General features: G+C 49.8%; 1 protein-coding gene across 1 annotated transcript; it reads left to right on the plus strand.

Annotated features, from left to right (window-relative positions):
* Nucleotides 1-10,222: 10,222 nt before the first annotated feature.
* Nucleotides 10,223-12,151, plus strand: LOC144170848 (alpha-(1,3)-fucosyltransferase C-like). Its single transcript, XM_077700873.1, has one exon. It carries the CDS (start codon nucleotides 10,508-10,510, stop codon nucleotides 11,591-11,593), a length of 1,086 nt encoding a protein of 361 aa, XP_077556999.1. The 5' UTR covers nucleotides 10,223-10,507; the 3' UTR covers nucleotides 11,594-12,151.
* Nucleotides 12,152-12,786: the final 635 nt, after the last annotated feature.

Below are 12,786 nucleotides of genomic sequence, written 5' to 3' on the forward strand. Positions count from 1 at the left end.
TTGGGAGTGGGCTAGTTGGTGTTTTCGCATCTTGAAGAGCAGATGTGCGCTGCCTGACACGAAACGTAGGACAGGGTTAATAATACCAGGGTTGCGCCTCACCTTGTCTGTTTTTGTGGCATTAACCCTGTCCTACGTTTCGTGTCAGGCAGCGCACCTCTGCACTTCAAGATGTTCTTTGAGGCACGTTCTGGAGAAGGATGCGTCCCGAGCATGAGGCGTTGTATAAAGCGAGCTTAAACTCGGGAGTTGCGAGAGGCGTTGCCGTCCACGCCAGTACACTGTTGTACACTGGTCAGTTGTATAACGCACGGCTCGCGTTATGCAACACCTCGTGCTCGGAATGAATCGTGCTTCAGAATGCGCCTGAAAAGAGCCGTTTTTTTTTTGCCCCATATGCCAAGTCTCTTAATGCGGAATTAAGAGACTGTGCTAAACGGGAAGGGAAGAGCAGTAGGGTTTGTAGTTGGGCAAGTTGGTACATAACTTTAACAAAACAGCGCGAAGCACGGGACAAAGGGAAGATGAAGACAACACAAGCGCTGACTATCAACTGTTTATTTGAAAGCAAAGAACGAAATATATAGGCGAAATGTTATCAAAGAGTAGCCGGAAGGGAAGAGCGTGAGAGGTGGCGGGAAAGACAAGAGAGAGGCATTTACGTGGCAGAATAGACAAAAGGCTGTGTTTCGACGACATTTGCAGCGAAGTGAGCAGATACGCGGCCAATTTTTTACTCCATAGATCAGCGCGGAATATGCACTTGGACACATCTACAGTCTGAAGAGTTTACTCTCCCCAGAAAGATTCTGCACGCGGAAGGAGGTGGAAATTACTGATTTTTTTCCATAAAATGCAAGCTTTCAAACTAATAAAATTTCAATTTTTGTTCTTTGTGGGTAATTGGAAGTTGGTTTAATTCGAAGTTTTTCGCAGTCCCCGTTAACTTCCTATTAATTGAAGTCATCTGCATTATCCATATCGAAATGCACAGTTACCAATATTTATGAAAAATAATTATCTAAGACCGATGTGTACACTAGATATGCACAACAGGAACGCCTCTTGCTAGCACCACAAAACAGCCTGTTTTGTTAGCGTGTTTTGTGAACATCGCTGGCATAGACGGGGGAACGAACTGGAAGGCTGCCGCTGAGATATAAGAACTGCGTGACACTTTTGTCAGGCACCTTGCCTTCTTTTAGAAGCTTTGCGCAGCATAACATTGGCACTTGGCAGTTAAGTGAGTTTCAGCGTAATATCCGTGTCACCCGCTTCCTTAAATTAGGGTGCACTGCCAGAAGATATGGGGAGTCGACTCATGAGAGCCAACAAACCCCACCGAATCCACAGGGCACAGGTGACAAAGGGGGTGGCCGTCTGATGTGCGGCTTTCGCCGACCAGAGCGGCAAGAATGAGCAAGAGCCCTGAACGAAAAACAGCACAAAGACTTATATTTAGGCAGGCAAGTCACAAATACAAGCACGAGGTAGCAGATCGATAATGACAGACAACTTAGATGGAATTCAAATACAAGAAACAATCCAATTAGACAAAATGATACAAACATGAGCGTTAACAAATGAATATTGCGAATCGGAGCAGTTAACTAAAAAAGAAACGAACAGTTCGATGCATATGAGAGACAGAGTCCCAGCATATTCACAGACCGGGCCGGACGATGCACCGCTGTCGGAGGCGAGTCGGCTACCTGGGAAGCGTGGCTTCGCTGTAGGCCAGGCCGTCCGAGACGATCACGGTCATTCAAGGCCCGGGAGCACGTTGGAGTCCTCCAGGGCGCGGGTCGCCGATGGTGTGATGTACAAACTGGCAGGTGCCGTTGTCAATCACGACGTCCAAACGTAGCTGGTGGGTTTAGGTGCGGCTTCTCTTTTTATAGGCGCGCCGGCGCGGAGGCGCGGAGAGGGAGAGCACAACACACAACGCGCCCGCCGCCGTCAGCGAATAACTTCACTCTTCTCCCTTCTAGAATCTTCGACGCTCTTTAGAGCTGGCAAGGCCACGCGCACCTCCTCGAAAGTACTGGAAGCTTCGACGAAACCGGAGCGGCGGAGGTTTTATTTTTGTTTTTTTCTGGCCGGCCAGCCGGCGTGAGATAGTGTTACCGCCTCTTGGTTCGAGAAACTTCCAGCTTTGTCTCGGGCGAATAGAACCGAACTGAATGAGTCGGTCGACTGAAGAAGAGTTAGGCGCTGTACAAAAAAAAAAAAATGAAAAATATATACGATACTTTTAGACGTCGTACGCTCGAGTTTGTGACACAGCCCCCCAGTTTCAGAATATTATGCAATAATATTCCCAAAACTCACAAAGTCGTGCGTACGCGTCGTTCACACTTAGTGAACAAAAGAGGCTGTGCCTACGAACACAAAATAAAGTACAGCCCAATGTTCTTCATAATAATAATGACAGGTACGGAATTCGCGTACAGAATAGTGGTTTGGCGCAGATTTCTCAACAAATACACTTCCTAGGGACAACTCATAAGTTGACGAACAATAAAGTTCTAGCATTCGAATTAAGCCAGTGCTCATAATAAATGTCTGGCCATTAGTCATTACAAGTGCGAAACTCATGAAAATACAGCGTGCGCTCCAGTGCGAAAGTCTCGTAGTCTCAAATATAATGAGTAAACGTCAGTACTCAGAAATACATACAATGCACTGATACAACGAAACGCATCCGAACCATAACTAATATGTTGTTCACAAACAATAACATGCAACCGCAACGTTCACGAATGTCACCACTAGTAACGCCAACAATACACGGCATGTGAACTGTAGAACAGCGAAAGTAAAATTTACGCAGAACGCCACTAGTACGTGAATATACACTGTACAGCCAGAGTAACAAAATAAGTACAACGTTCGCGTACAGTACGACAGAGAAACGTTGAATACAACGTTCGAGTATACAGTACTCGATGTGAAAATACAACTCTGTCTTACACAATTCCACTGATCTCCCACGTGCATACCTAAATTTGCATTCTTCGTGTTAGCCCGTGTCTATCGGGCGCTTGCGTAACTGCGCCTGCGGAATTCTTTTCTTCGCAAAAGTTCCTTTCCAAATGTCGCGCGAAGCGACAAACTCTTTCACCGTGATACCGGGCCCGCGAAAAAGCTTCGGTGTCTGGGCCTTCGTCTGGCGAACATCGGAGCGCCTAGCGACTTGGCCTTCCCTGACTTTTCCTCGTGTAGTAACTGACCGGTGCTTCTTTACACCTGTCCGCTGTCTGCAATGCCGGCGCACACGTTTGCTCCTAAATTTGCACCCAAACCTGCACTCTTTGTTTGGGCAGCTCAGCTGCTTGCACAATTTTGGAAGGCCGGTCTTCAAATTCTTCAAACGTTTGTTCTTTACATGCCCATCGACACTCCGTTCCCTTCTAAGCGGCACCGTCACAGGGGCCGCAGATTTTGAGAGCCGGAACCGTGCTGGTATCGCTTTTGCCGGTTCTCGAGTTGCGACGGGCAAGGCTTCACCTCGATCCGAGGCATCGAATCGGGGTTCTTGTTTCGAAACAGCGGGTGGTTTCTCTCCCACCGCTGAAGTCACAGGATCGTCGCCGACGCTTATGTACGGCGCGTTCCCTCCGCGGAGTGCGGCTCCGCTTTGCACGGGGGTTTCAAACTTGACCTTAGAGTCAGTCTCTTTGCTCCTCGAGCTGTCAGTTTCGAAAGCGACGCTAGTCTGCCCGGCAAATTCGCAGTCTCGAGCTGGGTCTTCCTGCACAACGAGCGTGCAACTACCCGCGTCTTGCGGAAAGACAACGGTTTCCTCGGGCACTCTCCCCGCAATATCGGGTACCCCTTCGTCTAGAGGGTTCGGCCCCGACGTCGTGATGGCATCCACAACCGGGATGTTATCTCCATCCTCAAGCTCCGCATCACCTGTAGGATCATCGTCCTTCCAGGTCTGAAGTGGTGTGCTTTCGCACATATCTGGAGGTATTTCCTCCTTGCTGATTGCGGATGACGCCTCTTTGCTTCTAGAGATATCCGAGCGTTCCTTTATCGATTCAGAGTTAGCACTTAGGCCACTATACCCTTCTCTCGCATTTTTCTCAGGTGATGAGGATTCCGCCTTCAACCATTGTATCTCGAGTCGCCTTTTTACAATCTCGAGTTCAGCTTTGCGTGCTTTCTCCTCCCGCTCCGCTTTCGCTCGCTCCCTTTCTGCCTCTGCCTGGCGGGCTTTCTCTTCTCGCTCCGCTTTCTCTCGTTCCAACTGAAGTTGCCTCTGAAATTCTTTCTCTCTTTCTATTTCAGCCCTCTCAGCCTCTTCTCGTGCTGCCTGTCTTGCTCTCTCAGCCTTCTCGTTTTCTTCTTTTTCTTTCTGCGCAACCCACTTTCGTAGTTCGGCCCCTGACAGGCCCAGCTGACAGCCCAATGTTACAATTTTCTCTAAATCCATGATTGCAAATGTATCGCAATCGAGTTACGACACCCTAGCCTCTAGCTAGGAACATCTACACAGAGAAAGTTAGCAAGAGCACCCGCTTATAAAGGCACTAACAACCTATGCCAAAAAAGTTCCAGGCTCTTTCTCCTCCTCACCGCTCACATCAGAGGTCCTGTCGCGGACGCCAGAAATTGTCACCCGCTTCCTTAAATTAGGGTGCACTGCCAGAAGATATGGGGAGTCGACTCATGAGAGCCAACAAACCCCACCGAATCCACAGGGCACAGGTGACAAAGGGGGTGGCCGTCTGATGTGCGGCTTTCGCCGACCAGAGCGGCAAGAATGAGCAAGAGCCCTGAACGAAAAACAGCACAAAGACTTATATTTAGACAGGCAAGTCACAAATACAAGCACGAGGTAGCAGATCGATAATGACAGACAACTTAGATGGAATTCAAATACAAGAAACAATCCAATTAGACAAAATGATACAAACATGAGCGTTAACAAATGAATATTGCGAATCGGAGCAGTTAACTAAAAAAGAAACGAACAGTTCGATGCATATGAGAGACAGAGTCCCAGCATATTCACCGACCGGGCCGGACGATGCACCGCTGTCGGAGGCGAGTCGGCTACCTGGGAAGCGTGGCTTCGCTGTAGGCCAGGCCGTCCGAGACGATCACGGTCATTCAAGGCCCGGGAGCACGTTGGAGTCCTCCAGGGCGCGGGTCGCCGATGGTGTGATGTACAAACTGGCAGGTGCCGTTGTCAATCACGACGTCCAAACGTAGCTGGTGGGTTTAGGTGCGGCTTCTCTTTTTATAGGCGCGCCGGCGCGGAGGCGCGGAGAGGGAGAGCACAACACACAACGCGCCCGCCGCCGTCAGCGAATAACTTCACTCTTCTCCCTTCTAGAATCTTCGACGCTCTTTAGAGCTGGCAAGGCCACGCGCACCTCCTCGAAAGTACTGGAAGCTTCGACGAAACCGGAGCGGCGGAGGTTTTATTTTTGTTTTTTTCTGGCCGGCCAGCCGGCGTGAGATAGTGTTACCGCCTCTTGGTTCGAGAAACTTCCAGCTTTGTCTCGGGCGAATAGAACCGAACTGAATGAGTCGGTCGACTGAAGAAGAGTTAGGCGCTGTACAAAAAAAAAAATGAAAAATATATACGATACTTTTAGACGTCGTACGCTCGAGTTTGTGACAATCCGAGAGCAAGGACCAATAGCTGGAAGAGGGTGCCCCCCATTAACGGTTCATAAAAGCTGCACCTGCGTGCCATCTTGTGGGCTGATTGCCCAGGTGTTTTTAGCAGTACCACACTGCAGTTAAGAGAAGTTGACTGGAAAAAGTCGACCATTAAACTGTGAAACAGCGCTTAAACAAAGACAGTAAGAGAAGGCACAGACACGAGCGATGTGTCTCCTCTTACTGTCTTCGTTTAAGCGCTGTTTCACTGTTTAATGATGAATGAACTAGCCCAAACCCAAACGTTAGTTAAAAAGTCCCCACAATTTTGCCAGTAAAGTGTGCTATTCTTGTTGACACTGACCAACATTACTTCTTGCTGCGCTAACTCTGTACGTCACAAACTGATCACTTCCTTTCTTGTTTTCCCATTGTTGCTAACACGCCCTTATATAAAAACAGCAAAAGCTCGTATATGTTCGTTGCAAGTGGGTCGGATACACCGAACGTTTTGACATAATGAACTATTTTTGGAGCATTAACTTGGTTAACTCGGCATGCTTTATTGAAGTGGCAAACTTCATTTCCCGTAAGCCATCTCAAAGTGCAGCTCATCTCTGTATGCCCTTGCGTACTGTAACACAATAAGCATCGATTGGCAAACCTTGCAGCACTTCACGCTTCTGTACTTGTTAATTACGAGTAAGTGACTAAAGTATATGTCTGTTATAGTACCATAATAAAAGTGAAAAACGGAATGGAGCTAGGATACCACCCAAACAACCCCCCAAAAAAGTGCATGGCATCCTTAGTAGCTCTTCCATGTTTCGCTACTTACTCAAGGAGTTGTACATGTGAAGCGCGCGATGGGTTAAATATGAAGATCAGGTCGGTTTGAATTCTAATCTTGGACATTATCTAATCACGTAGCACCTTGTATTTACGTCACTGCTGTTAGTTGGTGCGGCAGCTGCAAACCGCGCATGGTAGTTTTTCTTCTTTGAGGCTTTATAAAATAAATACCGCCTTCTCACCCGAATAAACGATGAAAAGTGTGTTTATTTGAGCCAGTCTACGCAGTGCAAGCATGAAACAGGAGCTTGGTAAATTCACTTCAGTGTCCCTTTAAGGCGACTGCCGTAGATCTCCGTGCTTTATGGAAAGCGCTGTGAGGTACACAAAATCCGCTGTGCAAAAAATAGGAGTGCAAGCCGGAAAAGGAAAACAGGAGCGCCGGGGAGGGGAGGGTGCAATAGCCATCTTGAGAGGTGAAGGTACTGACGAAGCCGAACAAGATGCTTCTTGCGATGGAGAGCGGGCGGAACGAGCTTTTTGGAAGGGGCTGTCCAGGGGGCTGGCCGGGCGCGGCTAAAAAGCTTAACAGAAAGTTCAAACAGCAAATCAACAGAAGGTCCAACTGAGCTTTTGCCTACACATTCTTAGGAAATTCTAAGCATAACCCCTAATTTTTCTGACAGGTTCTGGCTACAATTCTCTAAGGATGCTGCTATTTTCCCCAACTAAGCCAAGTAATGCGTAAGTGATTCTCACGCCATAAAATATCAATAAATAGCATGACTAAGCAAAAGCAGGGGAAATCACAGAGAAGACCACGCAAGCAGTGGTCCCCAGGTACCCACTTCGGCATGCTGCCTAATTCGCAGATCCCGTCCTTCTGTGGTGACTGGCGAAGCTGGCAATAGCGTTTGGGATCTTGTTGACCCATTTTCCATTAAACCCCACCTGGCTTTGAATGGTAGTTGCAATCAGTCGGTTAAGTTGAGACGTCACCGAATTGACGCGCAGCAAAAGCACGACACTCCTGACGACCACGCGAGAACCGTGATCATCGCCAAAAAGGTGGGTGTGGCATCAAGGATTTCTGTCGACGACCCGGCTGTTTCCATCCTTTCTGAGAAATCTCTTCTCCTGAACTGGTCTCACAGCAGGCGTCGAGTGCCATCAAATCACAAGTGGATGTGTCTAACGGTGCACCGAATCGTGACTTCCGCGTCCTCCCCCATGGCCACAGGATCCCGGGAGCCGCATGCTACCGTGATCCCGGGATCACGGGAGCAATGATCACGGGAGCCGCATGCAAGGTGACCAGATAGCTGACCCACACCCGTACAGTTTGCTGCCCTGAAAGTGACGATGGTGCTTCTTCCCGATGCTCGTTCACGGGTTGAACGAACAAGATGCGTTTGTGAGATGACCAGACCACCGGTGGGCAACAAACTGAACCCGTCCAGTTTGCTTCCCACCAACGGTTTGGTCCTTCGTGCTACCCGCAAGGGTTCCCTTCCCACTGACTCTGTAGGATTACCACAAATGGGAAGCATCGTCACTTGCAAGTTTGCAAGCCAGTGGCCACTCCCAGTGCTTGCGTCGCTGGCAAGCTTTTCCGCGTCTGATCAGCGCACCGCCCCGAACATTCTCAGTTCACCCGCGCCACCAAAGAAAAAGGGTAGTAGCAGACTTCGGGACGTCGATCAACTAGACAATAGAAAGTTTTAGTATAGCTTTTTAGCTGTGGCGTTGACGTTTTCGCGTCGCAATCGCAAACGGATAGCGCCTCGTTACGCGACGGTTAGCGTGCCCGCTAACGCTTTGGGCGCGCTAAAGTGGAGCTCTCCGCTATACTAAAACTCTCTAATGACCCCGACTTGTCGCATCACGACAAGCTTGGGAAGGCCACCTCTGCCACTCGTAACAGTCTGACGCACAATTGGGCGTCTCACGGTGGTTGTCTGCGCTGTCTGTCGCGTGCGCTTTTGTGGCTTTGCCGTTTTGTCGCTGTACCATTCTGTCGCGTGCGCTATTGTCGCTGTGCCGCTCTGTCGCTGTGCTCTTCTTTCGCATGCTGTTTTGTCGCGTGCTCTTTTGACGCCATGCTCTAATCATGGTGCCCTTTTATCGCGTGCTCTTCCGTCGGTATAACCTCGGCGAGAGCCCTTATGACCGCGGTACCCACCCACGGTGAAAGCCGAGACACTCGTACCTGGCACAAAGGCAACAAAAGTAAAGGCGACAAAGGGTGTCATGGCCTACAGCCGAAGCCAACGGGGCTCCTCCGCCACACCATTCGTCATCTTGCCGAAATATCCTGCGCCAGAAGTCCCGCGCATGAGCCGCACGCTCCGGGAGCTTCCCGGTACGCAAGTCACCAGCTCCCAACAGCTTCCTGCATTTTCCACTGTCCAAAACAGTTCCGCGCACGAGTCGGCAGAACCCTTGAGTTTCACGCACACGTTTTCAGCGCTAAGGCTTCCCGGCATGCATTGCCCCCGAATAACTCCGCTAATTCGGCTTAACGGTGGCTTCAATAACGCCAGGGAGAGAGGTTAAGCATCAGACAACTCGCCTCTGATCAGAGTCCACTCACTTAGCCTCACTTGGGGTGAAACTTACGCATCAGTTTGAGTTTGAGTTAGCGTGAGATTATTGTGGCGTCCTGAGTTTTGGCCGAAGTGAGTTTTGGTATGCCTGAGCACAAGTGAGACGGAGCCCGAGTGATCCCGAGTGAGTTTGAGTACGTGTGAGCCCGAGTGAGTTCGAGACCAAATAATCCCGAGTGAGTTTGGGTATGCCTGAGTCCAAGTGAGCTTGAGCTCGAGTGAGTATGGGGTTTCTAAGGTTTCCCCGCATGCTAAGCGCTAAGGCTTCCCCGCATGCAACTCCCTTAAGTCGGCTTAAAGGCAGCTTCAGTAACGCCAGAAGAGAGGTTAAGCGTCAAATAACTCGCATCTGACGACGCCAGAAACTAAGCTCACAGAACATCGCCACTCGTTAGCCTTTTGCCGAACCCCACCGAACACCTGTTTCCTCTATAGCCAGCAACGCAGCGAGATAGACCCACAGTTCTTCGACTCGGAACTCTCATGTGTGGAATACCGCAGCCCCAGGTGTACCCCACGTGCATCCACAGGCGCAGTTTCCTCTGCGGGGTTTTTTTCTATCATGCACGCTGCCTGCTTCACAAGTGCTTTGCTTGCCTTTTATCCCCTTCCTATAGGCGCGCTTACTTGAACTTTATGATATGTTGCCACCGAATGCCTATTTGTATTGGTGCCTCAATTTGCTCATAATGATTCCCTTATTTTCTTTCTTTATAAAATCAGTGCACCGAACGCTAAACTGTCGCGAGCAGAACAGCAAAGTTTTTAAACTATTAGACTGTAACGCGCACCTTCAGGATGGGGAGCCCACCAAAACAGCAGTGCTCACCTCAGCCACCGACGCCAGAGGTCTGAACGTCAACAGCTGATGGACCGGCCGTGCTGCCAGAAGCACCTGCTGCTCTTGACCGAAGATTGACTAGACAACGATCACTCAATTTTTGAAACGGTACCCTGCATATGCTGTTTAGGCAGCTCTTAGAAAAAAGAAAAAAACTATTACCTTCTTTTCTAAAAATAAATAGGTGCGGGGAAGCCCGCAGACTTTCTTTCGAGCCCGCGAGTAACGTAATGGAAAATGAACATGACGTCATATCCGCCAAAAGAGCTTACCCTCACCCGCCAACATTGTCAGTTACTTCCTGCGTTAAAGGTCAAATTCGTGGTAGTGTGTCTTTCGAATGCGGCTGTCACGGAATGCGCGCTCCGGAAACGAATCGTAAAGCATGAGAGTGAGCAGTGGTGGGCAAGTGCAGACAGCTGCATAGCCACATTGCAGAAAAGGGAGGCAGGGCAAGTCTAGTATTGTAGTGCTCAACTGCGGTTGACGCAGGATGTTCGGTGCTTTCTGCGCGCCCCGGAAATGAATCGTAAAGCGTGAGAGGGAGCATCATCACAGAACAGAAGGCCTCGTGGCTGTTCAGTACGGTGGTTTGTGGCTGACATGTGAAGAGGGTGGATTGAAGACCGTTCCATTAGCTGTAAGCGTCATGCGCAATGCGAGGCGCATACGGTGCGCGCTGCTCCTGCTCGTGGGCACCAGCCTTTTCAGCCTGTACGTGCTATTCCCCGGTCGGAGCGTGAAGCCGCCGACTGCCAGACAGACTAGTGGGCCCCCGCTGATTCTCATGTGGACGTCATTCTTCTACAGCCCTAAGTGGAGCATGGACCTGACACTCTTCACGTGCAATACTGAGCCAGCCTGCTTGCGCACATCGAACAGAAGCGCGCTGAACGCGAGCGCACTCGTCGTTTTCCATTTGAGCGACGTGCGCGTCGACGACCTGCCGGTTGAGCGCCCGCGGGGACAGCTCTGGGCTCTCTACACAGAAGAGCCGCCTGTCTATGAGCCATGGCTGCCAGATGCCCTGCAGGGAGCCATCAACTGGACGGCCACGTATCGCACCGATTCGGACTTGACCCTGCTTCCTCGATTACAAAAGGTCCCCATCGACCGGCAGCCGCAAAACTGGTGGGCCAACAAATCCCGTCATGCCCTGTGGCTCGTCAGCAACTGCAAAACGTTGAGCAATCGCGAGGGATTTGTCCGCGAGCTCTCGAATTTCGTCGAAGTGGACGTGGCCGGCGCTTGCGGCACCACGGTAGACTCTTGCCTGCCCAAGATGTCGAAAAAGTGCTACCGCAAGGCATCCCAGACGTACTACTACTACCTGGCGCTGGAAAACTCCATCTGCACTGACTACGTCACAGAAAAGTTCTTCAACGCGCTCCGGTTTGGTATGGTTCCCGTTGTGCTGGGCGGCGCTGACTACAGCCGTATAGCGCCCTCCGGCTCCTACATCGATGCCTTGGCCTTCCGTAATGTTAGGGAGCTGGCTGACCACATGAAGCGGACGGCTCGGGACATGCGTCTCTACAACAGCTACCATGCCTGGAGGCTAAACTACTCGTACACCGAAGAAAAGTTACACTGCGGCTTATGTCGAATGCTACACGACGCATCGACGCCAGTGAAGGCCTACAGCAACTTGAATGAGTGGTGGTTCAGGCAAGTCCACTGTTACACGTGGAAGACGCAGCCGATCGCCCCCGTTTCCAAGCACCTCCAAAACTAACCCGTACATGCCGATAGCAAAGGCCATCATTTCCATGCCTATCCTCCTGACTTCACTGCAAGACTTTCTATCTTCTGTATCACCATCCTCCCCCCGTAAAGTCCCTCCGGAATGGTGTGCAACAAGACTGGGTTGCTTTTTTTTTTGTAGCCTGACTAAATTTTGTGGGTTGAGAGAAATTCTCGGAGAAAACTTTTGTGTCACATGAAATAGAACCGAATCCGACACCCGAAGGGCTTCCCCTCTTGGAAATGGTTCGATTTTTTTTTTTCGCAGTGTGAAGACATCTCAAAGGTGAAGAGAAGTGTGCCACTTCTCTACACTTTTTACAATTTATTGACTTGCTGACACAGTGGAGCAGATTTTCATTTATGATGATACGATAAACGTACATGAATTTCCTTAGGGCGAAAGCACTATTGCCCTACCTCTGCCGCTATCGCGGGAAATTCGTGAAGGCAGCTTCGTGAAGCCGTGGTTTCGTGTAGCCTCATTCATCATAGACTCTTTTGTGAAACATGTTTCGTGAAATCTCCCCTATTGTCCAGTTCACAACTTTTTTTTTGCGCAAAGGTTGATGCACAGAAGAGAGAGTGGCGGCGGGTCGTGCGACGGCCAGGAGTTAGGCCTTAGGTCTCGCTTTGAGTGCTAGCATACGTATACCCACAGCTCGACGTATACAATGAGTGCGACGTTGCTTGGCATATCGTAAGCATCAACTTGGAAGTTACCTAATGGTAAGCCTAAGCATAGAAAGTTAGTCCGAACGCTGTACTTTGATGTCTAATGTCGTAACCCAGTACCCATTCGAGAAAGTACTTTACTCATTGTAAGTGAAGCTGCAGGTGCCGGTTGACGAAACGTTAGTTCTACGACGCCGAACACCCCCCGGTTGTTGCTCGAAGTCCAGCACAGTGGTACATACCCACAAAGTAGCATGCATACCCGCAGTGGGGGATTGGCCAATGCAACTACTCTAGAGAAGTGATACGCGATATTTCGTTCCAAGACAGGTACGACCCCGGTACTTTAGGTGGAATGGAAAACTTTAACTAAACGTCTTGTTATGCCGCGTCCTACCTCTCAATCGACCTAGAAAATTTATTTACGAGAGGAATGCGCAGGATTGAGCTAGGAGAACATCTTACAATAAATTCGGAGGTACAGGAAAAAACGTTAGCATTGCTGGGGCT

The sequence above is a fragment of the Haemaphysalis longicornis genome, unplaced genomic scaffold, assembly GCF_048455015.1.
Source record: "Haemaphysalis longicornis isolate Haplotype H1 unplaced genomic scaffold, Haemaphysalis longicornis Haplotype H1 scaffold_1, whole genome shotgun sequence".
NCBI classification, from domain to species: domain Eukaryota; kingdom Metazoa; phylum Arthropoda; class Arachnida; order Ixodida; family Ixodidae; genus Haemaphysalis; species Haemaphysalis longicornis.

What these genes read in the sequence shown, in the direction of transcription:
- LOC144170848 (XM_077700873.1), top strand. Translation starts at nt 10,508, where the DNA reads ATGCGCAATGCGAGGCGCATACGGTGCGCGCTGCTCCTGCTCGTGGGC.